This window comes from Ceratosolen solmsi, unplaced genomic scaffold, assembly GCF_000503995.2.
Source record: "Ceratosolen solmsi marchali unplaced genomic scaffold, CerSol_1.0 scaffold10, whole genome shotgun sequence".
Lineage (NCBI taxonomy): Eukaryota > Metazoa > Arthropoda > Insecta > Hymenoptera > Agaonidae > Ceratosolen > Ceratosolen solmsi.
The window spans coordinates 12,876,315-12,903,920 of NW_011948412.1; the positions used below are offsets into that span (position 1 = coordinate 12,876,315).

The window sequence follows — 27,606 nt, forward strand, 5'->3', positions numbered from 1 at the left end:
TAGCAATAGTCACCACACTATTAATAATAATAAATTAATTAAAATAGGGAAATATATTAAATAAAAACTTCAATATTCTTAACTTTGTCTTTATAGAAACGTTTTATTTATATGGTTCTAGTTCATGTAAAAGTATTTGACGAATATTTTATTACACGTTTATTTGCTAATAAACTATGTATGCATGTATAAGACACCATATTTTCTATGTTAATTTGGTATATGATTCGTGTACTAACAATACTATTTTTTAATGAAAAAATATAATCGTGATTCATTGATCTTAAGTTATTTTTGAAAGGTACTTAGACAAAAATAATAATGTTTATAAAAAGAAACTATGATATAAAAATAGGAGATTAATCCTAAAATTTATATATTTTTAAAGACATTTTCGTGCTTTTTGGGCCATTATATGTGGATGTAAAGCTAATTGTACTCTCAATTCAACAGAAGCATCTTTCTGTTCAAAAATACTGTGAATCAGAGTTGTCAATTTTTTCTGAAAAAGAAGAAAAAAAAATAATCTTCAAAAGATCAAAATGTAATAGAAATAATTTTTATACTTCTATTATGTTGGATTACGTTGCAAAATATGCATTATGCCACCCGATTATTGAATTACACTATTGTTTTTTTTTTTTTAAATAAAAAAAATAAATATTTTTTGTAATGATCAATAAAAATTTGTTAGAAGAATTTATGCACTGTTAAGTAATTATATGTAATTATACATAGATTTTATTATAACTTATTCTTTTTTATTTTTTGATATAATTTTATTGTTATTCACTTTAATGAATTGATTTTAAAATTAGTCCTTAGTTTGTGTATTAATTTAAATTTTATTTTACATTTCCAAATAAAGGACATATGAAAAATAAACAGAATGAAAATTATTTTTAAAATTCTGTATTTAAATTATCATAATTTACCGTATTATAAATACTTATGCACATGGTATAGAATAATTTAATAAAATTATTATTATATAATTCCAACGAATACAAAATTAAATGAAATTTCTTAATAAATATACAAATTAGTAAAATGAATTATGAATTATCTTATTTTATATCGTATAACTTTTACAAATTAAAGTTTTACAAAGAAAATGGTACCATAAACATACCATAAAAATCACTATTTTTCAATAAAATGAATAACAGATATAAAATGAAAACAGATTGTCTATTTAATAATAAAATTATAAAAAAAAATTGGTGCTAAAATAAATCATAAATGTATATAACGAGTGATATGGATTAAATTTTTTATATAATAAAATAGTCGGTATAATTCACCTCTAACAATTGATTTTCTTTGACTAGTTGAATCATAGTTGACATTTCCGCGTCACTAGAGCTTATCATTTTGTCAACAACAGGCACTTTTAGTTTTCCTGCACCAATGCGTTCCGCCAGCAATTCTGTCAGTCTTTCGATTTCTTTATGCTCATGTGAAATTCGCGATTGTAGTGAAATTTGCATATTGACTAACTCTTCATAAATGAGATACTCGCGAAGTCTATCAATCTCGTTTTCAACTACTGGCTCTTGTTCTTTTGACTCGGATGCTGCAACAATGTTGAAGCATAGTTTTATTCAATGAAAATCTACTCTTCGATTCATTGAAATATTAAAGGTTTCATTGACAAAAAATAACCTGATTTATTATTTGGGTTGATTGAATGTTACAATTGAAATATTTAAAAATTAATTTGCAATATTGTAAATGTAAATTAATAATTTCATCAAATATTTGTAAATTGCTTAATATAAACAAAACTGGAAATTATAACATTTATATTATTTAGATTAATTATATAAATACCAGTTTCTTTGGACTTTGTTGTTACGTAAAATGTTTCCATTTTTGTATCAATATTATTTATTATCTTTTTATTAGGCTTATCTGCTGTATCTTTTTCAATCAATGGGATTGGATTATTAGTATTTTCCATAGATTTTTGGCGAGCTTCTTCTTTCGAAACTTCTAAGACTTTTAAGCGATCACATTCATCTTCAGTATTTGTTACTACTTTATTTATTTGACTATCTGAGAAATGTAATTGACTTTCATCACTTGGTTTGGTTGCTTCTTCATCTACGCTCTTTCGGACCGAACCCTCCAATTTTTGTACTACTTTATACTTTCTCTATAACAAAAAATTACACTAAATAAAAATGTTGAATTACTATTATTAGCACATAAAAATGTTACGTGTAATCCATGACGAATAATTGAAGTGTAAAAGAAGCTATATGCGGGCGTGTGCGTGTGAACTTACGAGTTTGTATCTTTAATACCATGATAAATGCTATTTATTTTCTTACATATTATCGTGTTAATGAAAGTATTTGTCTATATACGTAAGTGTAAGACTCTACCATGACTATACCTTTAATTGTGTTATCATACGCTGTACTTCCCAGAGTTGTTCTTCGCGTGACTTATTTACATAGCCAGCGTTCATTAGCATATGAATTTGCGATAGGAGAGATTCCTGTTTGGCCAACTCTTTCACGATACCCCGAACAGTTTCCGGCAAATGATTGGAGCCAGCGGGTAATGGTGGAATATATTTTGTTAGCTTGATTTCAGGAAACAATGCCTTACAGTGAAATAATAGAGCTAAGAGCAATCTATGGCTCATTTGCAAAGCGGGACTCAGTGTCATTGCTATCGTCTGGGCATTCATTTTCGTAGTTTTTTCCTGTTTTATTCCAATTGATTATAAAATTATAAAACATTTGTTTATTCGTTATACATAATTAATGACACTAATGAATTCTGACTACCAAAAAAGTTAAATCGATATCAATATATTTAAATGCAAATAAATTTCTCACTTTTAAACTTTAAAAATATAAATATATAGTTATGGTAATTAAACCGACATTGGTAAATAGAGTTGAATAAATTTTGAAAAAAACGTAGTACAAATTCATTAATGAGTTGAATCGATATTTGTATTAATTTATTTAAATTATTGAAAAAGCATTTTTACACACCGAGGCAGTAACATGATCCAAATGCAATGTTATCCATGCTAAAAGTACTCTGTTACAATCGCTCAAATATTGATTTGACAGTTCTGCAAGTTGAGACTCTCTTTGTGCAACTTCTTTGGTCGAAGCTGCTTGTTCGAATCGAGATATTAATTCGCTGCTTTCTAATACTGGTTCCGGGAGTTCTCTTCGATTAAGCAAATACATTTTACAAATGCAGGTACAAGTTCGTAATTAAAGGAAGTACAAAAGAAAGATTATGATTTCAAATAGAAAAATAATTTAACTAAATACATATTTCATTTATATTCGCAATAAAAGATAATAGATTTGCAAAGCTTTCAGATTAAAGTATTAAACTCTTATATATTATATCGAGAGTTTTACTAACTTGATAAAAAGTAGTAATAAACTGGTTGCCACTGTAGGCTCAAATTCTGACATATTTACAGTTTCACGTTGATTATATAATTTTTTTAATTGTTGCACTTTTGATTTATTTCCTGGGACTTTATACAAGCCTTCGACTGACATTCCATACTCTTCTAAATAGTCAATACAATCTCTTACTATTAGAGGCAACTTGACACCATCATGACACCGACTCCTTTCTATCGCTAAATATAAATTAACGCCAAAAATTGGTTCTTCTTCTGAAATAAAAATAAAAATTTGTAAATACATTATAACAGACATCGCTAAAATAACAACAATAATAATAGAACAGACATGTTACATAATAAATGTTATGAATCAATTTTATTAATAGTAATTAGTTAATATGGCAGATTGGAAGAATATGCCATAGTCTATAGAAAATATTAAAAATATTAGATTTTTACATGACATAAATATCTTTTGAATGATTTACCACCAATATCTGAAGCATCATCTCCATGTTTTCCTTTCTTACGATCTTTGTGTTTTTGCTTTATCTTATCCTTTTCTTTACGTTTCTCTTTATCAATGTCCTTTTCAATTTCTTTATCTTTTTTCTTTTTCTCTTTATCGGAATCTTTTTCTTTAATATCTTTTTCTCTAGATTTCTCTCGCTTTTCCCTACTTTTAGTGGGAAATTTAAATGTTTTTGATTTGGATTTAGATTTCGAAGGGCTTCTAAATAAAGCAATTGTAAATTAAATACAATGGTTTGAAAAAAAAATTTTACATTTAATGTAAACTTGCTTCGTTTCCTCGTCATCGGCTGAACTCTCTCCCTCTAAAGTGGCATAGCCCCTGTCTTTTTTATCTTTTTTATCCTTACGTTTGTTGCCACCAAGTAGCTCTTTCTTCGAATGCTTATCATGTATACCATCATCGCTAACTGAAAGAAATCATACGAAATTTCATTTAATGTGCTTTTTTCAACTAATCAAAACAAATTAATAAATAAAAGTTGCAAAACATGTTAAAAAAACAAAGCTATAATAATCTTTAAAAAAATTACCATGCATCGCCTATAAAATATACCGTAAATGATGAGAAATATACATTCGAAAGAGACAAAGTTCGTTTTTAGAACCTAACCTAATGAAACTAATCATTGCAAAATAAGTTAGTGTTATACTAAAAAAATATTAAGCTGAAATAATAAATAATAAAACTCACAGTCACTCTCGCTTTTTTTGGTAGTATCTGATGCATAAAGGCCTGGAAATTCTTTTTCAACATCAGGGCTTTCAAAGTCCATTTCTCTTGCCCCTTTAACCTTCTATGTTACTTTAATTAAGGTAAACGGTCGTTGACTCGATTATTTATTAAAAAAAAAAAAAAAAAAAAAAAAAAAAAAAAAATGAAAAATAAATAATTAAATAAAAATAAAAAATTCACGGTCAATTATTTAATATTGACAATACTTTCATCATCAGTAGCATATCGTCACCGATTCTTTTTAATTAATTTGTTGCGATACTGCTTCATCCGTCCGACGTCGTCCGAGATTTCGACGTAATCAACCGAATAAATGCAATTAATATAACGCACCACCTATCTACATAAGATACAATACATATAATATATGTTTATACATATATCCTAATAATAAATACGATAAGTAAATGAAAATTTACGGTATACCCGTCAACTTTTCTTATTTATCAAGCTCACGTTTAATAATGTCACTTTGGTTAAATAGGATCTCTTATCCACTCAAGCTCTTCTCCGTTTCATTACATACCGTTAGACGCATGCAAAACTAGTCTTTAATATAAACGGACACTCGGTAAATGAATACGGATTTTCACGTTACTGATCGATATTTTCCAAATTCTCCACGTTAAGAACTTAACGAGCTTCTCTTCGATAGTTTCCAAAGTTCGAGGACTTCGGGGTTCCACTAGTCACTGTTGACTGTTTTACTGTTGGAACTTAATACTCGATCATGTGACCGGGACCGATAATAATAATAATAATAATAATAATAATAATAATAATAATAATATGTCAAAACAGAGCCATAACCTCGAATTCATTCGAATATCCGGTGTTCCGTCCGGCATTTGGTTGGAAGATATCTGAATCAATATGAAATTCGGGAGAGTGAGTAATTTGTTGATAAATAATTTGTCCGTACCAAGTCATTATTGGCGAAGAATGATATCGAGTAATAATGAGGTCAAATCGCTAATGTATAAAGAGTACGGAGATCCTAAAAATGTGCTTCAGATACATACGTCTTCTCTTCAGCAACCATGCGAAAATCAAGTAAAATATATAATATTAAACAATATTTATTTGAAATTTCTCATGCACTTTGTTCATAATTTTAATACAATTGACATTTTCTTTGGGATTTTTAGGTTATTGTAAAATGGCTTTTTGCGCCAGTAAATCCGGCCGATATTAATACGATACAAGGAAAATATCCGAGTAGATCTCCTCTTCCCGCTGTGCCAGGCAATGAAGCTATAGGTGAAATAGTAGCAATTGGTTCAAATATTCGAGATTTTAATTTAGGTGATAGGGTTCTTCCTAATGGAGTTAATAAAGGTACATGGAGGTCCCATGCAATGTACGAATCCCAAGAATTATTTAAAGTACGAGTTTCTTCATTGTTCATTGTTCATTGTTCATTGTAAAACGTGTCATTCATAATCGTTTTTGTAATATTTCATCTAGGTAAATAAGAAAATGGACGCGATTGGGGCTAGTATGTTAAATGTTAATCCTTGTACAGCCTATAGAATGTTAAAGGATTTCATTTGTCTGCAACCCGGTGAAACTATAATTCAAAATGGAGGAAATTCAGCCGTTGGGCAATTAGTAATTCAACTTTGTAAGATTTGGGGTATCAAAACTATTAATATTGTTAGAAATAGATCCAATATCGAAACTTTAAAAGTAATTAATATTCATGGCATTAGATTAAAAGAAAGTGCTTTAAATTATAGTTTGTAAACTTTTTTCCTGCCAGGAGCAACTTTTAAATTTAGGCGCTACAGAAGTATTAACGGAAGAAGAATTAAAGACGACAAACATTTTCAAAAGTCAAATACTTCCGCAGCCTCGATTAGCACTGAATTGCGTTTGCGGTAAAAATGCATGGGAAATTCAAAAACATTTAGTCCATGGTGGTATCATGGTAACATACGGAGGAATGTCTAGAGAACCTTTGATGGTTCCAGCATCGCATTTAATTTTCAAAGTAATTATTTCGAGTACTAATTTTATAAATTTGTCATCTGATCAATTTGTCCTCTGATTATTTCAATATTAAAATACACGACATTTCTTTCTCTTTCTTAAAAAACTAAAAGAGGAAGTACATTTTTAGTTATATCTTAATATTACAGGACATTACTTTCAAAGGCTTTTGGATGACTTCATGGACCAAGGACAATTTCAACTCGGAAGAACGGCATAAAATGTACGATGAGTTGCAAAATTTATTTATTGAAAAAAAATTACAGCCTCCGCGCTACCAACTTATTCCATTTAACCAATATGAAGAAGCTGTTGTAAATACTCTTAAAGTCGATAGTAAAAATAATGTAAAATATATTTTAGATTTACAAACAGATTGTTAAAAATCACAAAAAATTATATCATATTTTCACTACGCAATAACGATTGTAAATATTCTTTTAAATAAATGTACATATGAATGTAACCATTCTTCTAGAATCGTCTAAAGACTTATGATATATCCAACATATTCACAAGATCTATGGCTTCTCTATCAGCTCCTTCGTTATCGGAGAATTCTGAATTAATATTATCCATCAGTTTTCTTCTGTAGTCGTCAAAGGATTGATTCACATCATTTAAATGCTCTTTTTCAGTGGCCATATTCGTTACATCCGTTGCATCTGAAATGCTGCTAAAATCATTAAATTTCAATGCTTTGGATTTACATTCGATGTTTCTTTCATCATTGGTGAACAAGTGCAAGCTTATGGGCCTATGGGAAATCGTCTCTTCTTTACCCAATTGAATAGCAAGAGTTTCAATCTCTTTTTTTAAAGCCTTATTGGTGATCGTTACAGCTTTGTGCGAATTTTGAGTAGAACTGTCGCTGTGTATTTGCCCAAAGGTACTCGAATATCTAAAAATTAGACAATTAAGTAAGCGATGGAAGCTCCTATCTCAATATAATATCATTAATTTTTCTTATCTGTCGTATAGTTTTATCAATGTAATATTAATATAATTGATCGAGTAATTAATTGTTTGCCAATTATATAGATTTTGTTGCTCCTTCTAAGCTACATATTTAGCAATAATTTCATCATTTTTAAATTTATTTCGATAGCTTCTATGAATTTTTCTAAAATCTATCATGTATTGAAAATCTTAGCTATTAAATTACTGGACTTACAAATTTTTACCCAATAAAGTGACTCGACTACCAATCAACAATAATGATCCCATTGAACTCTTATCGGCTAGTAATCGAATATCCTCAAGAATCTCCTGCTGCTCCATATACTGTTCATTGTACTTTTGAATCATTCGGTTGAATGTCCCATCTTGATTTTGCAATTCCAGTTTCAAAAGTAACGAGACTCGTGTATTACAATCATCAAATACTCCAAGGCAATCGTTCCTTACTTGCCATATCTCTTTATAGCTCATATTGCCAAAAGTCTTTAAAAATAAAAATTTAGACATTTTTCAAGTAAATATTTACTCTTAAAAGTATTTTATTTACTATAAGAATAGGTAAAAAAGCACATGTAATAAATATTCATCGATATTTATAATCAATTATATAGATATTTGTTTTTTCTTTTCTTTTTAATATCTATTATATAAATTATTGTGAATAAGAAACTAAATAAATAAGAAAAAAATAGATAAGAAATTTTATACTATCAATAAGTCATTTCGATTTATTCTATTGTGCCTTATCCAAGTGGCCATGCTAAATTCCAATATATTTTAAAAACCAAAATTGCATTCAAATTAATGACAATTCGATGTCATTTTATAATTCAAATATTTTTGCCTGAATACTTAATTTCAGAAAAGATTTTTTAATATAAATACAATCTATCTGATTCTTTATACAATATTTATTTATACTTATTTATATAATAACTATAATAACTAAAGCCAAGAGTGACAAACTTACACTAAGAATCAATTGATATGCAAGATCGATATGCACGTGCAGTGTTTTGTCAACAACCATATCGCGCACTCCATCTAAGTGATTCAAAGTTAATAAGATTACTTCGCGTGGTCCAGTGGCTGTGTCCAGTTGGTACTTTACCATTGTTATCATTAGGTCAAAAAGTTTATTCATGCTGTTGGAGTCGAGTTTCATTATTGACGAAAGAACAACTTGTTCGAGGATCGTTCGAAGGGAATACAGATGCATTTGCAAACTTTTGTCGAAGATTGATCGAAGCTGTTTTTGGTTTAGGAAGGCACGTATTACCTCGTTCATTACTATGAAAACGAACGTTTATTGTCAATAAAAAAAGCGCATATTTAAATTATCGTTAAAAATAATATATCGACTCGAGATTAAAATAGTTACTTCATTTCTATTCAATAGTACGATTCGACATGCAATTAATTAAGGTTTTATGCATCCAACTATCTCATATTATTATGTGAATTTAATATTTTAATTACATAATTATAGTTAAGTTAAAAAAAAAAACATATACATATATTTTTTTATATATTTTTTTTTTTTCTATTTAAATATATAGGAAATCAAACGTAAATACATACATCTTTGCACAAACAATATAGTAAAATACCTTATTCCTACACGATTTTACAAAAAAAGAAAAATTATAAATTATTAAGTCAAAATTTTTTAAATTTTTGTAAACAATATTCGATTTTCTCGGTATAATTAATTAACTATTGTAAAAGTAAATATTATTATATATCATCAAAATTGTATAATAGAAAAGATGATTTTCAATTACAAGCTTATCTTACAAATTTAACTTATTGATTATTATAAAAAATATTGGTGGACGAGAAAAGACATCTATCAAATGAATGAAAAATTAATTATATTTATTTCGAAAACTATTATAAAAACAAAACAATTACAATAATAAAAACCTCAAAATATCCTAAGTTATTAGCTTAATAGATGTTTTTTCCAATTAAAAATCAATTTGGTATAAAATATAGTATTAAGCAACCTAATGATAATTACACAATTCTAAAAGATCTCAATAATCTAATCATTCATATTATTCAATTAATTAAAGAAAACATTAAGAGTTATGTAATTTTATTACAAAATTTAAAAGTAAATGTCGTTGATAAATTATTGAATTCAAGTATTACATTTGAATACTCTTAATTATTAAGAAAAATTTTTATTATAACTATCGAAGCTAATGAGATATTATTTTAAAATAATTAAATAAATTCTAATTAATTCCATGCAAATTATATATTATATATACATATATGTATGCAAAATATAATTTTCATGGTTTTATGTGTATACATATGCAGGAAATTTATAATTAAAAGATACTGATGATTTTACTCATATATATGATAAATATAACTAGCCTTGAATTGTTTTATCAAGACTGATTCTTTGAGTATTTAGCCTTTGCTGTAAAACATACAGCATTTCTCCTCCCATGTTGAGATAAAGTATCGGTGTTGCGTAAGACATTTCTTCGAGTTATCGCCACTTTGGATTATACTTTAATTTTTAATTAACTATAATGCTTCTATATATATATATATATATATATATATATATATATATATATCGTTTTAAAAATAATTTATCAATTACTAATTCAAATTCATTACTAAGAACGTCTTTTTAAACAATACTCATAATATTATTGACTATTCTAACATCATTGTTTAGAAATTGTCTGTAGGGTTCCTATGACAATGAACAATCAAAATACAAAGTGCGCAAGTCTACCAATTTTTAAATCTTCTACTATAAAATAAACTAGAGTTAATCTAATCTAAAATTAATGGCAAGCTTATGTCGATTTCACTGATATAGATAAATAGAGAGAGAGACATACAGAGAGAGAGAGAGAGAGAGAGAGAGAGATTTATTGATAATAAACTAATTCAACATTAAATACTAAATATCTAAACTCAAATTTTTTGAGGATTTAGAATAAATGTTTTTCCGGATTCGTAATTTATTAATAAATTTTATTGATTTACGTTAGAGATTTACGGTAGCAAATCACTCGCATCTCTAAAATGAAACAGCAATAGTGCATTATCACATATTTCTCGCAACATCAACAATTAATCTCTAAAATTATAGATATTCATATATAATGTTTATAAAATGAGAAAATATTATACGTACGTAAAGAATCTCAAAAACATTTAACTCATCCAACACAATATTTCGTCAATACATAATTCCATACAGTCCAGCTTGAATACATAATATAATAAATATCAAATTTTCATTCGTAGTTTTACTCTTTTAGTTTATTTTATTGTTTTGAATTCTATTTGCATATAAATCTAGTTAATACAATTAATTACTACAATTTTCTCATTTAGTTTTATTTAACCTTACAAGTTGATTTGTTTATTTTTAAACGTATGTCTGTATTATAAATAATGAGAATATTTTTTATAGTAATTTATTAATAAACAATTATTTTTAAATTCACCATTTGTATTATTAATAAGTTTTAAAAATTATTTAAAATTTTCAGTTCTTATAGGAATTTCAGAAATTCCAAAAATTTAAAGACAATAGCGATTTAAGTTCAAATCAATCTTGGTCAATTGCATGAAAATTATATGATTTATGATTATTATAAAAATTATATTTAAAATTTACACTTAACAAATAAAATAAGATAAGTTTTAAGTAACATTAATGCTCATAATATGTAGTCTTATAACAAAACAAAAAAAAAAACAAAAAAAAAACTCTTAATAATTTATATAGAAATACATAATTTATTTTAACAATGAAATGAACAAATCTTTATATTAATCTGTATAATTAAGTAAATAAAATATAGGGATGGAGGATAATTTTTTTATATATATGACGTCGATTATTTACGATTTAAATACACTTATTAAGTAGTACATTATTGTCATTAATAAATTATCTCATTGTGTATTATTTAATTAGCGTATTATACGAATAATTCTTTTATATTATATTTTTAAATTTAGATATACAAAACATATAATTTAATAATAAAATATCAAACATTCTGTCATGAACAAATAGATCTATTTCTTATGTTAATTTATTATAAATATCTTTTGATTATGTTCTATCTTTGAAAATGTGAATATTTGTTTCTAACTTCAATGAAATTTGTATTAATATATTGTTTAAAATAAATGAATTATTCTTATTTTTCTTGCATTATTTATATTATTTTTTTTTTATTCTCAAAATCTACATTCAAGATGTTAAATTTTATAAAATCAGCTTTAAAAAATTCCAATACAATCAATTTATCAATAATTTTATCAAATAATACAAAATATAAGGTTTAAGAGTTTTATACGTTGAAATTCATTTTAATAAATTCAAAAATATATTCGCTACAACCTTACTTATATATTCTTATAAAATTTTTCTAGTAAAAATGGAAATAGTTACACGTTTAAAGGAAAGAAAATTCTGAAGAATGTAAAATAAATTATTCGACATAAAATAAATGTAAGTTTTGATTAATTAAATTTTTCATGAATATTCTCAATAATATTACATTTGCAATATTTATCTCTCGTTGTAATATAACAGTACTATTATATTATTTTCAATGTGATATTTTATATCAAAAAACGAAATGTTAACATTTTATTACATTTGGATTATTTTAAAATTATGTAATAATAAAATTACCATTAGTTAATTGTACGTTCGAATAGTTAAAAATAATAATTCGTGTCAAATTATTTTCTTACGGTGTATAGTCAATATTCTTGAATATTAATTTTCACAATAAGTGTAATGTAATAATTATCCTGATGTTATAATGTACATATAACGTTTTGCTTATAACATATTTTTTGTGTCCTTGATTAAATTTAAATTTATATACGGGATTTAAATATAAGTACATCACTGTTTCTGTAGATTTTTTAGGATATACGTTTTTTCTTCGGCTCATGTTTTAAAATACAGTAAAAAATGGATGAAAAATTATCATTCATACACATACGTACAACTTACATTAGAAATTAAGTATTGACAATCACAAATAGATTAAAGAAAACGCATGAGAGCAAAGCAGCTTGATAGTATTGGAATTTGATAGATAAAACTTGCAGCTGAATTTGTTGATGCTTCTCCAGAATTAATTCCACTGGATTTGTCCTCATTTATTACGAATTGAATCCTACCTTCGACATTAGCATACACAGGACTTGTTCGATTAATGTAGTCAACGATTATATCTGCAACTGTAGAGTCTGAAAGAAGATTATGCGATTAATAAAGGAAAAATTGTGAGAGATAAATATATTTTGTAAATTTTCTTAAATTCTAAAAATTCCTGTATTTACTTTATATTTCGACGATTTTTTATCTATTTATGAGAAATATATTAATAGAAAATTTGTCATTATCTTAATTAAGCTAATTTTACAAGGGAATCTAGAATACAATATTATAGGATACATGTGACTTAAGTGTAAGTGATATTAAAAAGAAAAGATAATAATACATTGATAATGAGCGAATAATTAAATTAAAAACAATTGAAATTGAAACATTTACAATGCAGAAAGGAAAAAAGAGTTGCAAAACATATTAATAGGAATATTTGGATAGTTATGAATCGAAATGATGACAGGATAATCGCAATGAATATTTATTTGCGAATTAATATTGACTAAGGAACTAGGATAAATTTTCTTTAAAATAATCTATCAAAAGTATCCTTAAACTTTGTAGCAAAAAAAAAAAAAAAAAAAAAGAAAAGTTATATATTTCCCTATCCAAGTTCTGCTATGAATAATTTACTATCGATTGAATCCTATATTAATATTAGTAAATGGGTTTGCGAATTATAAAGTACTATGATACTCACTCAAATTCGTGTATGGTTGATTTTGCAACATAACGAAGCCGTCGCCACCGTGGTACATGAAGTCGGGCATTAAAATGGTATAAGTTTTGTTCGCGTTAAAGTCCTCATAACTTGGTATAATGCACAAACTGCATCGAAGCTTAAGCGACACGACTCGGGAATTGAATGGCTTGGAGATGTCGTAAGTGATCTAAAATTCATAGAGATGAGGTAAAATAGTTATAGTATATCATAATGGGATTATATGGTAAAAAATTTTATAGCTAATACTGTCTTATCGCTTTTCGTTAACGTATTAAGATATTTCGACATAAGTATTCAGAAGCACTTGAGTGAGGACTTAATTTAATTTTCGAATTTTTATAAATATTAATAGAACATAGATTTTTATAATGACATTATCAGTGAATTGAAATTTTCAAAGAAACATAAAGCTAAAACGAACGATAAAGATGATATGTTAAACGCATACTTTCACGTCATAACAGCATATATTGTTAAATATTTAATGTACGTTGTAAAATATAAAGCAATATAATTTATATTAGAACATACATTGCAAGACTATTTATTTTCAAATATATAACTTTAAGTTTATAATTTAAATATACCATTTAACATTAGTGTTATTTATGTTTTTTATGTTACATGGGTGTGTAATTAATTATATTCAAGCTATATGTTAAAATTTTGAAAAATCCATGAAAAATCCAAGTGTATAAAACGTTCTTATATCTATAAATAAAGATATTTATGAATTTAATTTTTCAAAAATTCTATGGTCCAATAATATTAATATCTAATGAATTATTCATTTACATTATTTCAGGTCATTAAGATCTACATTTAAAGCGCTGAAACTTATAATTAAAACTGAAAACATTAAAACTCGAAACAAACAAGTCATTAAGATATAAATTTAATACGCTGAAAGTTATGATTAAAAACTGAAAACATTTAAAGTGCAAAGAAACAATAAAGTGGTTAAAAAGTTATTCGATTTGAATATTTGAATATATATCTGCAATATATAAATTGAATATATCTTGAATATATAAATTTTGAATATATATCTGCAAGAGTACGTATCACTGTAATATTTCCTTTTCATTGATAAAATTCTTTAAATTGACGGTATTGAAGTATACTTCTGTGTATTTTTATTTGTAAAAAAAATAAAATATTTACAAGCAATTTATGTATTTGACAATAAAAATTGCAAAGAAAAAAAAATTGCAATATTGATTTTTATCTAATGTAATAAACGAAATAATTCCTAACGCGATATTCTATTGTGTAAAAAATTCTGTTTATGTAAAAAATATTAATATTAATTATCCAAATTTTTACACTATATCGAGTGTAAATTGTTATTTGTAAATTACAAATTGTATATTGTAAATTGTAAATTGTAAATTGTGTAGATGTTTTATATTGATATCTCCTATGAGCTGAATTTATTATTTCATAATATTCTTAGATCGAAATTTATTACTATTTATTGTAAGTCATTTCAATATAAAATTTTTTTTAACTCACTTAAAATTAATGTAATAATAATTATTGTTATTAAATTCTATTGATATAATTATAAAGTTGTATATTATCTGATAAATAGAACACAAATATTTATGAATCAATTGTTGTGATGATCATGTTAATTGACATTAGACTACTTTAAAACTTTAATTAAACATAAAATATATAAATATTAAAAATATGTACATTACATTATAATAACATAAAAAGCATAAATTATTGTCAAAAATTTTTAACGTACCTGTTAGTTGCATTTAACATAATAGTATTATTTATGAGAATTATTTTGATTATTTTTCTACTGGTACTATAATATAAATCAGTACAATTGAAGTACAACAGTATTTAAAACTTTATAAATAAATTATAATTAAACTTGATCTTAACGTAATGTGCATTACGTATACATACAATAATTAATATTGTTTTATCACATTTATGATTAATTTTTATTGCATATATTTGTTCGCTTCATTGTAACACTTTTTTTTTTTTTCATCCAAGTCATATTTATTTTTTCAATAATGAAATGCTTTTAAAGTAAATTTCCTAATTTCTCCAATTTAGTCACCTATAAATTGCGGTTGCATCTTTCCGAATTGAAATAGTTTAAAAAATGATCTTAACGAATATAAATTTTATAATATTATGTTTGTTTTATGTTTAAAGTGGGATTATTTATACTTTACTTTTATCGGTTTTTATTTTAGGTAATAAAATTCTTTGTGAGTAAAACTATTTTGCTACTAATTTAAAACACATTTACGTATTAATAATTAATATTTAATTATATTAATAATTATACTGTTTGCATCATATTGTTATTGTGCGATTGTGATGTAATGTTTCATTGCCTAAATGATTATTGTGACAGAACAATAGAGTTTCGCATACTACGTATCAAATCAATATGCATTGAGCAGAGAATGTTTTTAGCAATAACTTATTAGAGCTAACTATGTATGAATAATTGAATATAAATGATAAATATACATGAATTCCAGAGAATTGGAGGAAGCCACCCCCATGGCTCGTTGTATTTTGATTGATTCTATCGTGGACAGACCATTCGAGCACTTGCATTAAAGTTTTTGAATTGACATGAACTTTATAAATTTTCGTTCCAAAAGGAAATGCTGTCATTACATCATCGAGCGTCACCTGAAAATTATTTATAATATCATAAGATTAACAAAGGCTGACGCGAAGAACTGCTATTTTGAACAATTTTACGACTGTAATTACTTGTAATTGATAATACTTGTATAGTACTACTTGAATATAGACTACTACTTGTATATAGATAATTGTAATAAATTTTTGCGATAACAATAAATTGCATACATATCTATATTAAGTTCACAAAAATGTAAATAATATACAATTTATATGTTTTTTAGTTTAAGTATCATAACTTTTCCTTCCCTCCTATATATATATATATATATATATACACATATTTCAAATTAAAACCTTCAAATATGATATTAATAAAATTGTGATCTAATGGATATATGAACAATAGGAAATACATTACCAATGACTAAATAGTGTTTATCGCAATTATATAGAAATTAATTCATGCAATAATTAATACCTTGCCACTGTTTATAGTATCTATCGAAGATCGGATGCCACCAGCTTGATAAATAGCAATTCCAGCATCGGTCCATCCATTCCTATCGGTGAACTGCTTGGCGTTCTTTTAATTATCAATATATGAAATATATTGATATAATATATGAAAAATTCAAATGATAAATATACATATATATACATATACTACATTTTACGAACACAATATATTATTAGTATTATTATATTTTATAATTTTAAATATTTTACTAATAATGGTATTGCGTTTTTAAACCAATTTTATACGTTTTATTTAACTGTGGCCAATGCTTTTAAAGCAAATTTATTTTAACGAGGAAAGTAATGAAAATTATATATTGTCGTACGAATAGAATATAGTATTCCATTAATTATTGGAATAAACTACAGGTATGTTAGAGGTTTATTCGATATGAAACTTAATGACATTTGTAAAATGATCGAAGTGTTAAGTGAAACGAACAATCCCTAATGTTGTGTAGATGCATTTATTGTCTATGCATAAGAAACTGTTTCAACAATAATAAGCTTTCAAATACAAACTGTATGTTGGAGAATGTGGTAATTGCTATCCTCTGTTGTATAATCGTCTATGCGTTAAAAGAAGAAAAAAATATAAGAAAAATTATTTTAAATGTTTAATAACATCCGTATTGCAGTAAGTAATGTAGTGTAGTGAGTAATCATTTCGACAACAATGCATATTCGACATTTCTAGTAATATAATTTTCAATATAAAATCTGTAAAGGTTTAATTATATTAATTTTTGAGCTTTAAATTTTTTTTCCTTTTATTTTTTTTTTTTTTTTTTTTTTTTTTTTTTTTTTTTTTTTCAATCATAAGTCAATGTTGATAAAAATAATCGCGTACGTGAATAAATAATGATTCATAAGGCAAATTTAATGAAAACGGAAAAAAGAATGCAAATACATTTAAAGTGATCCAAAAGTAAATATTTTATGGATAAAAAAATATAATACACACACACACACACACACACACACACACACATATATATATATATATACATATTCGGTTTTAAATAAATCTAACATTTAAGATACTTGATCACTCGATGTTTATGCAAATAGAAATGAAATGATTTTGAAATATAGATTAAATAAAAATAGAAACTTGAAAGGGAATTGTTCTAATATGATAAATTGTTACAATGAAGTATTTATACTTTAATGATTTAATGTATTACAATTTTTATTTATCACCACGGCTGAACTGGAATCAAAATTATTGATTTGAACTTTTACAAATTGTAAAATAATTTTACAGCAGTTTCAATTTTATAAATGATAATGATCACATTAGGTTCGTTTAAATGCCATTTGCATTCAAACAAATTCCAAATTTGTAAATATATAATATATTAATATATTATTTGTAAATATAATAAACACTTTTTGTATTAATAATTGTGAGCGATCAGTCATTGTAAAGATAATTTTTATGTCAAATAAATTTTCATAGTTAAGTATAAGTAACAAATAATTTTATTTTTCTAAATTGCAAAATATGTTTGAAAGCAAATATCTCCATAAGAAATAATTTAATCGAAAAGTTTGCAATAAGTATTGCAGTCCTTTATGTCATAAGAATTGCTTAAGCTGAATATATTTATATAAAATTATCCTAAAAATATGTCTTTTCTTATTGGTGGAAGAAGTATCATAAAAAATATATTATGATTACGTAAAAATAAATGCATAGCGAATATTTCTTATAAGATTTTCCTAGATGTTCGTAATACTAATCGTAAATAGCATAACTTGTAATTAATTGTTGACGATTATAATATAACGAGTTTTTATGATGAAAGAAGTATTAAGCAATTAATCATCTTATCGGGGAAAAAGTATTAAAAAATACTCGTATATTTCATCATATCTAAATTAGTCGTATTAATTATGACGATTAAATTGAATAACAATTATAAGATTATACAAATTATAAGCATGTAATGTTTTTGTTGTTGTTGTTGTTGTTGTTTTTTTTTTTTTTTTTTGTTTTGCGTTAATGGCCCAGTGAAAAGTACTGCAAATAAACTTAAAATATTTTAATGACAGATAATAATGCGTGGAATGTGATTTATTAGTTTACTTATGGACAAACACGAGGAATTAGTTTACAAATACATTTTATTGGAAGTGAAATGTAGTAAAATTATTATAATATAAGAAGAAACTTAGCAAAAGGCAAAAATGTCGATATTATTTATCGATAATAATTATTAATAAAAATTGGTAATACTGGAGCAGTATTTAATGTCAATATTACAAACGTATTAATATCATACAGATAATTGAACATAGATAATAGATAATAGAAAGTGTCAAACAATGTTATAAGAAATAGCATTATACATTTTATAATAATAAATGTAATATAAAAATTTTGTTTAATTCTATATGACCTTCAACCTACTTACCAATTACGTGCAATTTTAATGTATGAAATATTCGATTACATAATCATTATCATCGATAGTTGTCGAATTGCAGTTAATAATAGTCAATTGATAAGCAATCAATATTTTAGAAAAGTGAATAAAGATAAAGTCTTTCGGTTATTTAATTTTAATAAATACACTGATATAAAATGTAAACGTATATTAAGAATTAAGAATGAATCGTTGCCTTACATGATATATTATAGCATCGGTCAGCAAATTTCCAAAATTACACTCCTCCAGCCTGCAGACTTTGTCATCCCCCTGTAACAATACATTGGTAGTGCCTACGACTCTCGTAGTTGTGTTAACTAGGGGTTCCGTCCAAAGTTTTAGCTCTTCAACGACATCTTCTGCCATAGGTACACTACTATCCACTAAGATAGGATTGCCTTCGATTCTAATAATATCACCTTGACGATTGAAATCTATGCTAAGATCACCCAAATACTTCGTATACGCATAAGCTTGTACAATGTAAACTTTTTTCCCACTTGGTTGAACCACCACGGTCGGATATAAACCTTCGGGCTTCTCCGAGTCAGGCTCGTGCCCATTGTACAAAAAGGTATTTGTATGCCCACCAATAACAAGATCGACTTCATCCACTCCCCGGCCAATTTTCATATCTGCCTCATATCCCGAATGTCCTAAAGCTATGATAATATCACAGCCTTGAGATTTGAGGTATTTGGCCTCTTTTTTCACAGATTCAACCTCATCGAGGAATACTACCTTCTCCGGCCGAGAGAGAACTTTAGTATCGGGAGTTACATATCCGACAACTCCAATTTTCTTGTTTTTCGCTTGAAGAATCGTCGACTTTTTCAATTGCTTTGTTTGTTCCAGGGTCGGTTCGGCGGACAAATCCAAATTCGCAGCAACGACCGGGAAACTAACGTTATTTAGAAATGGAATAAGACCTTGAATTCCATTGTCAAATTCATGGTTGCCTAAGCTCTGTGAAGTGCAAAACAATATTATGTACGATAACAAAAGGATTCGACCAGTAGTAATAAATTTCAAAATTAATCAGTAAGAAAATGATGAACCATCATTTCAATATTAAATATTATATTAATTTTTTATCCACCATTATCTTTCATATTTCTTTTTTCTTTCTTTTTCTTTTTCTTGTCTTTTTTTCTTCTTCTTCTTTTTTTTTTTTTTTTTTTTTTTTTTTTTTTTTTTTTTTTGTCTTTTCTTTCTTTTTTACGAAATTACTAATTTAATGGTAATGACGAACTCGGATATTAGAGAGAAAATTTTTTGTTGCAAATAAGTTGCAATTTATATAGTATTTATATTGATTAAATTATTTATCATTTTGAGGTCAGAGATAAAGTAAAATATTATTAAACTATTTCTCAAGTTTCACTCGCAATATGTGACATTGAATCAAAAGCGATCGCAATTCCTTTGGTATTGTATGCAATGTAAACTGAATTTATAAAAATAATGAAGTGTTGAAAAATTCATATTCTTCAAATGTAAAATGTAAATGCCGCTAATCTAAATATAATTTATAACTTAAAAGTTTAATTTGTATTTTAATTATAAAGATCCAACAATAATGTTAAATATTCATAAAAATAGTGGCTACGTTATTTACTATAATATCTATATAAATTAAAAATAAAATGTACGATTAACTATGTAAAGTTAATATAGGACCTGCGACTCTTAATAGCAATTAATAACACATTAATTATATAAAATTATTTGAATTTGAAATAATTCATGAATGATTCTCTTACTGCTTTACTATTGAATTAGCAAGCATAATAATACGACCTAAACTATTAAGTGACCTTTTAAATTTAAATATTCACAAAGTAATTGAATCTCTTTGTTATTCAATGTTCCTGGTCGTTTTATCTATTCATTTCCGACGCGGATACATTTTCTTCGCTATTTTAGTGTTAGACAATAAATAACGCCGTATTAATATTTCATTGTGTACCTACCGCGACATCTGGATTGAGAATATTTAGAAACTTGGCAACGATCTTCCACTTGTAGTACCTGAAAAGTTTGGTGCCTTGGTAAGTATCACCGGCGTTTAAGAAGAATGTTGGTAGGTTGTCGGTAGCTGAACCTCTTGCCTTTCTAACAAGCGTCGCTAATCTGGCGAAACCGCCGTAACATTTATTCCCTTCTCGACTTTTATCATTACAAATCCCAGAAAACTGTGACGTTTCTTCAAATCTAAGTGAATAAATAAAATTATGTCTTAATTTCTTTTAATTATATTACATTCTCATTAGAGTGTAACTTAAAACAATATTAGAGTATTTAAGATTTAGTTTTAATTTTAAATTGTCAATAAAAATTAAATATGAATTCTAATATAAAATGCAGTTGTACAATGAAATTAGATTATTTTATAAACTGTGTATTATTAAATATAAGAACAATTAGCATAAATACTATCTAATAATGTTTTACTTAATTTAAATGAATTACCAAGCTAGTATTTAAAGGATTATATTAATTTTATTAAGACCTTATATTCAAATCATAGAGTAATTAAGTAATAATTTAATTTACAGTAATAATCTTAATGTAGTGTTATTCCTAAACTAACTTTCTTGTGAATTTTGATTAATTTATTATCGTTTCTTTAATTCTGCCAATGTATAACAAATATTCTTTATTATAATAGATAATTCAAATGCCAAACGAGAATTTCTTTCTTCTATACCGTTTAAAATTATACATGATTATTCATATAGAAATAGTCGAGCTGTGCAACTGTATTTTATATTATAAACATAATGTACATTTTAACAAAATGTGTTATTCAATATTAAATTTACGTGACGAGATAAGTAATCTTAGAGAAAAAAAAAAGAGAAAAAAAACCACATTACAATTCTGAGTAGTACTTGCTCATTTTTATCGAATATAATATAAAAATGTGTTTGATTGAATGTTGACAAATTTTTGTTAGTATGATGGTTCAACGTGAAGTTGTTTTATGTGAAATCAGTTAAACTAATCACGAGCCATTAAAAAAATGTCATTTCGAAATAACTGTGCCAGAAAAGATAACAAATACATAAACTAACCAGATAAATTTGACCAAATAAAGTCACAATATAAGTTTTATATAAAAATAGATAATTGAAATACATATTTGTTACTCTATTTATTACTATAGTATTACAGCTGCACTTTGGTATAGTAATGAAGAAAAAATTGCTCAATTTACAAACGTACATAGAGAACATTTATACAGATCATTTTTTAAATATTAGTCAAGATGACTAAAGAAAATTTTATTCAAACAAACTTACTATACGCTACATTCTTCTGATTTCATTTTCAACTATCTATTATCTGTGTAATAATTTTATTGTTTAAGATATAAACTTTATCTATGAGAATGGAGAAAAGAGGCACGGCAATGATTTAGATAAATTAAGACAATGTGTTACATAGATGTTCTGCGGGGTATGGAACAAAATCTTGTAGCTTTAATGAATCATATGTATAAAGATAAATAAAAAATAAAAATTAAATAATTAAATGTTTGTAATATTCTTATGTATACTGAGATTTAATTTTCATTGTTTATAAATACTGTTTCATGATTTGTTGGACTTGATAATAAATATGTAGATATAAATAATAAAATTACACCTTATACTGATTATAAAATTGAAAGCTGCAAGATTGGCAAGTCATTAATGTATATTTAAATTCAAATATTGTTTAACAATATTTAAGAATGTTATTTAAAGTAAAGACTTAATTGCTTGTTTAAGTACATTGATAAATAAAGAAAATTATCGCAATAAATTATTATGAGGTAAATATAAAAATGCATGAACAATTTATCTATTTACACATAATTTAAATTATACTGTAGGATTTGTATTCTGAAATACTTTAAATTAAAATTTGTATCCATACAATAATTATTTATTCTAGGATATTTCAAAATTTGGAAAAATCATTGATAAATATATATTATATATTTATAAAATATTATATTTAAAATTAATAAATAAGAATAAAAATAGTCTATCTACTTTATTATATAATTATTGCCTTATTATTAATTTTGGAAGATGAAATTATATTTAGTATGTGAAATAATCAAAATATTAGTATGATAATATTCAAAGATTCTTATGAATTATTGAATTGTTTGTTAATGTAGTGTCTTTTATTGTTAAGTATGTCCATGCTCGAGGCCGGGATACTATTTTTCTGCACTATTATTCATACAATGTTTTTAATTTGAACATAATATCGTCTGTTATTATTATTAATCAATTATATTCGTATAATTATTGAAATTAGTAATTCAATTATTTTTGGTATTATTTTAATTAAGAGGTTTGTTGCATATAATCACTTATAAGTATCAATTTATTCGTAAAAGAATAATATCTCGAATAAGTTAAAATATATTATTATACACTCTTAAATTGTAATAATAAAATATAATATTTTTAGTTGATAAATTTGATTTTCACTTCTATTTGATGATATTATTTTTACTAATTATTATTTGCCAAATATATATATTCATGAAGTTTAATGATGAGCTAACATAAGCAATAAACTTTTCAAAATACGTATTTATATATTTGTGTAGAAAGTGAACGAGGCTAATGAATCATAAAATGTGAATTAGAGTGTTTGTGTTAAAATAAGCTAAACAAACCTGTATGACACTATTGACTCCTTCGATGATAACATTTGATAATGCATTTGTAGTACAGAATAACTAGTTAAGTGTACTTACAGTATCACGATTACAAAAATAATTGTTTAAATTTAAATTATTAAAATATAATAGTCATTTTATTTAGCTTCATATCAAGCATTCATGTTGCATATTAGAAATGATTCGAATTATAAATATATTACCATACACGTCAATATCAAAAATAAAAATAATAAAAACCACTATATTTAAAACATATTTTTTTTTTCTTTTTTTTTTTTTTTCATTAATTTTACCATTTATATTCGTGTATTAATCGCAATTAATTAAACATTGATAAGAATAATTAAAAAGGAATTAACTTATTATTTAATATATAGTCTTATCATTTAAGATAATTAAAAATTCTATATATATATATATATATATATATATATATATATATATTTCACCACTAGAAATTAATATTATATTTAGAAAATACTATAAATGGATACAAATTTAAAATTAATCTTCTTATTAGCAGAGAAATATCTATAACAATATTTAATAAGAATAATTTTTAAGCTCAGCATTATTAGAATACAATTTATGTAATTCAAAATATGCAGGAGCGTAATAATTCATAGAAACTTTATTAATTTAGTAAGACAATAAACAATTTCTACGTAAAAGTGTTGTTATTAATTTATATATTGTCTTTATCGAATTGATTTGCCTATATATATATATATATATATATATATATTTAACATATTATCCATTCTTAATTATTATTCGCTTTTGACTTTAATATTATATTTTTCTATAAAATTTATAGTTATATGATGTAAAGTGGTTTTTTTATATGTATACAATTAAAAAAAATCAAGTCGAATTATACTATGTTATGAACTTAATATCATTCAAATGTCTATTCCTGTATTAAATCTATATTTTCAAGTGGTTTGAATTTATATTTGCACTATGATAAATAATATACTATATATACATAATACATTTGTACAGTCACTAGAAATCTAAAAAATATATTAAACAGAGTAAATAGAATAAAAATATCGTGTATTTATGCTTATATATGATTGTATGTATATACATGAAAAATATATAAAGTAAAACATGCTGGAAATTTTTTTGAATTGTGTTTGACAGTTTTCATTAGTATCGTATTAAAATATTTCTTTAACATAAAAATAAATGTTTCCTAATTTTACACGATTATTAAAATATTTTAATTAAAAGAATAAAAGTTAATTTCTATTGTGAATCTGATTAATCTACTTAAATACGATGATAAGAAATTAAAAAATCTTCATGAACATTAATATTACACGCTACTAGTTAGTATAGTAATTTTTCCTATACCTTTATTTTTTTTTTATTTTTTTATTTTATTTTATTATTATTTTTTTTAATACGTAGTTCGTTATCTGTATATAAAAGAATTTCTATTATACTGTACATATATTTGTAAAAATATCACGTTTCTGAATATTTTGAGGTGATTGTACCGTTTCGAAATCAGACTAAAATTAATCGAAATTAGAAACTAACCATTAACATTATCGTGGCATTGGAAAACTGAATAGAATTTCTTTTAACGTCAGTATTAGTAACGATAAAGCGTTCATTAAAAGTCTTTCTTCATATATATATATATATATATATATATATATATATCATAAATTATTATGCAGACTCTCTAAATACATATAAATTTCCTTATGCATTTCCTAATGAATATATATTCATTCTTAATAAAATTCCATGAAATAATTATTATTTAAATTATAATATCCATTAAGAAAAAATATTCCACTATCCTATTAATTATTAGCATCGATATACACGTACACTAAAAAATGCACATGAAAATTATATGTATACGTGCACCGTATATTGCATATAAGAGGAGTAAGAGAAGTATTTTTCTAGTTGAGATAAAAATAAAATTCTAGAAAGATTCCCATTAGGTTGGAGGTAAAGCGTATACGTGCTATCAATAACTGATTAATTGTTACTGCTGTCTAATATATACATGTACCAACAACAACAGCGGTAAATAAAATTTTAGGATATAATAAGTTTTACCGCATGAAACTTAACAAACATAAAAATGAAGATATACGTTCGTTGTGGTTATATGGCTTGGAAAAATAAAGAGACGTAATATTGCCTTAAACTGGTTAAAGTTACAAATCGTTAATCGGTGTCATTCAATAAGACAAATCCGTAGAAAATGAAATATCTACGTACGGCATGTTAGAGAGAGAGAGAGAGAGAGAGAGAGAGAGAGAGAGAGAGATTACAGTAAATATCCAAAACCTTCAAAATGAATATGTTGTTGAGAAACATGACATGCTCAACAGCGCGAGAAGAAGAAATTAAGTAATTATAAAACAAACGCTATTCGCGCATTTATTCATGTATGAGTACTCTTTGTTGTATTAAAATTAATTATACTATTTGAAATACATTTCATTGGTTACTTCATTTAAAATACTCATAATTACAGCTTTACATTTTCTTGTTTTTATATTATATTATTTATATATTAGTTCAAAGTAGATTATGATTTTTTTTACATATTCACAAGTACATGATGATTTTTATTATTGCCATGAGTATAATATTATAAAAGAGAAAATATGTTATTGAAATATGAGTATATTTTAATATTGAAATATTGAAATGTGCCTAATAATGTAAGCCATTACTTTAAAAATAACGATTTTGTTATATTATTTATTTTGTTTTATTTTTGTTGTTGTTGTTGTTGTTGTTGTTGTTGTTGTTATTGTTTATCATCTTCTCCATATTATTATGCAGCAAACGGATTTAACTATGACAAATGCTGATTATGTATTACTGACATTCATTAATGAACAAATAAAGTCTCATAAAATGAATAATAAATTGTTAATCTATGTAATTATTATTGCTCGTTGTTGCGTCAACTTAAGCGTGGCTTGACGGTGTAAACGTTTAATATTTCATTGTATCGAGACGAAAAGGCGTTAACGAGCAACTACTCAATTCTTAATTGTAATATATTATTAATAAAGTAGAATAATACATGGACAAAGTTAATAGCGCGAAAGGGCCTTCGCTCTCCACCTTGGCCAAACAAATCATTTAATTTCCTAAACAATTGCACACATCCACTACGAATGATCGTGACAATTCTATAATCCTATGCAGATATGAAGGAAAACGAACGGTGTGCGCAATCATAAAAAAAAGGCTCGTTTAAGCATTTAAACAATACAATTATGATACCTCGAATGCATATCATTGGTATGAATAATGCGCACTGTCAACACATCGTTATCCGCTGGTGCTGCATCGGCGATATTCGATACACAAACTATCGACAGCAGGAAAACCATAGCTCCAGGAAGATTTGAGCGCCGACCGAATCGAGCCATTAGAGCCATTATTACGGCTGCTCCGGCTCTCTCTCTCTCTCTCTCTCTCTCTCTCTCTCACACACACACACACACACACGCGCGGGCGCGGGCGCGCACACTCTCGCGTTCTCGCTATCTCGCTTACTCTCTCGCCCGCTTCCACGTGTGTGTTCAAGTTGGTAAAGACGAAGACTGGCGTTGAAAAGCACCGTGGACACTCGTTATTCAAAATCCCTCGCGCCCTCGACACCGACGAGCCGACCTCCACGTGCGATCTGGAGAATGTAAAGTTTTTATTGAAAGAGCTGGGCCCGACTGATTTTACAAAGTCACCCAAACGTCCGCCGTGTATACTGAGGCATGCACAATCTACTTTAGTACGCGCGCGGCTTTTAAAAGATCGAG

General features: G+C 25.7%; 4 protein-coding genes across 4 annotated transcripts; 1 reads left to right on the forward strand and 3 right to left on the reverse strand.

The window, feature by feature from the left end:
• Positions 1–154: 154 nt before the first annotated feature.
• Positions 155–5,011, reverse strand: Rlip (Ral interacting protein). The gene is made up of 10 exons (XM_011496654.1): positions 4,868–5,011; positions 4,620–4,722; positions 4,197–4,335; positions 3,883–4,127; positions 3,403–3,664; positions 3,015–3,198; positions 2,402–2,716; positions 1,834–2,158; positions 1,305–1,576; positions 155–502 (listed from the first exon to the last, which is right to left on the reverse strand). Exons 1-10 carry the CDS (start codon positions 4,883–4,885, stop codon positions 383–385), a joined length of 1,983 nt encoding a protein of 660 aa, XP_011494956.1. The 5' UTR covers positions 4,886–5,011; the 3' UTR covers positions 155–382.
• A 449-nt stretch (positions 5,012–5,460) lies between these two features.
• LOC105359906 (probable trans-2-enoyl-CoA reductase, mitochondrial) lies at positions 5,461–7,037 on the forward strand. Its single transcript, XM_011496666.1, has 5 exons — positions 5,461–5,714; positions 5,810–6,046; positions 6,129–6,350; positions 6,424–6,654; positions 6,803–7,037. The coding sequence occupies exons 1-5, from the start codon at positions 5,535–5,537 to the stop codon at positions 7,034–7,036; spliced, it is 1,104 nt and encodes a 367-aa protein (XP_011494968.1). The 5' UTR covers positions 5,461–5,534; the 3' UTR covers position 7,037.
• Positions 7,038–7,145: 108 nt separating this feature from the next.
• Positions 7,146–10,133, reverse strand: OSCP1 (Organic solute carrier partner 1). Its single transcript, XM_011503118.1, has 4 exons — positions 10,005–10,133; positions 8,584–8,903; positions 7,828–8,096; positions 7,146–7,554 (listed from the first exon to the last, which is right to left on the reverse strand). The coding sequence occupies exons 1-4, from the start codon at positions 10,111–10,113 to the stop codon at positions 7,146–7,148; spliced, it is 1,107 nt and encodes a 368-aa protein (XP_011501420.1). The 5' UTR covers positions 10,114–10,133.
• Positions 10,134–12,576: 2,443 nt separating this feature from the next.
• On the reverse strand, positions 12,577–27,280 carry LOC105359915 (protein 5NUC). Its single transcript, XM_011496678.1, has 7 exons — positions 27,071–27,280; positions 21,078–21,318; positions 19,303–20,070; positions 16,632–16,736; positions 16,028–16,195; positions 13,496–13,685; positions 12,577–12,875 (listed from the first exon to the last, which is right to left on the reverse strand). Exons 1-7 carry the CDS (start codon positions 27,226–27,228, stop codon positions 12,670–12,672), a joined length of 1,836 nt encoding a protein of 611 aa, XP_011494980.1. The 5' UTR covers positions 27,229–27,280; the 3' UTR covers positions 12,577–12,669.
• Positions 27,281–27,606: the final 326 nt, after the last annotated feature.

Bases quoted from the DNA above. Each gene is read 5' to 3' on its own strand.
- OSCP1 (XM_011503118.1), bottom strand. From the start codon at position 10,113: ATGTCTTACGCAACACCGATACTTTATCTCAACATGGGAGGAGAAATG. The intron at 8,904-10,004 runs GCTAGTTATATT...TCGTTTTCATAG, and splicing joins TCTTGATAAAACAATTCAAG to TAATGAACGAGGTAATACGT. The intron at 8,097-8,583 runs GTAAGTTTGTCA...TTATTTTTAAAG, and splicing joins CATATCAATTGATTCTTAGT to ACTTTTGGCAATATGAGCTA.
- LOC105359906 (XM_011496666.1), top strand. From the start codon at position 5,535: ATGAAATTCGGGAGAGTGAGTAATTTGTTGATAAATAATTTGTCCGTA. The intron at 5,715-5,809 runs GTAAAATATATA...TGGGATTTTTAG, and splicing joins AGCAACCATGCGAAAATCAA to GTTATTGTAAAATGGCTTTT. The intron at 6,351-6,423 runs GTAATTAATATT...TTTTCCTGCCAG, and splicing joins CCAATATCGAAACTTTAAAA to GAGCAACTTTTAAATTTAGG.
- Rlip (XM_011496654.1), bottom strand. The intron at 2,717-3,014 runs GTGTGTAAAAAT...GGAATAAAACAG, and splicing joins TGGATCATGTTACTGCCTCG to GAAAAAACTACGAAAATGAA. The intron at 2,159-2,401 runs GTATAGTCATGG...TTTTTGTTATAG, and splicing joins GTATGATAACACAATTAAAG to AGAAAGTATAAAGTAGTACA.
- LOC105359915 (XM_011496678.1), bottom strand. From the start codon at position 27,228: ATGGCTCTAATGGCTCGATTCGGTCGGCGCTCAAATCTTCCTGGAGCT. The intron at 16,737-19,302 runs GTAAGGCAACGA...GATAATTAAAAG, and splicing joins CCGATGCTATAATATATCAT to AACGCCAAGCAGTTCACCGA. The intron at 13,686-16,027 runs GTATATTTATCA...TATGAATTTTAG, and splicing joins TCCAATTCTCTGGAATTCAT to ATCACTTACGACATCTCCAA.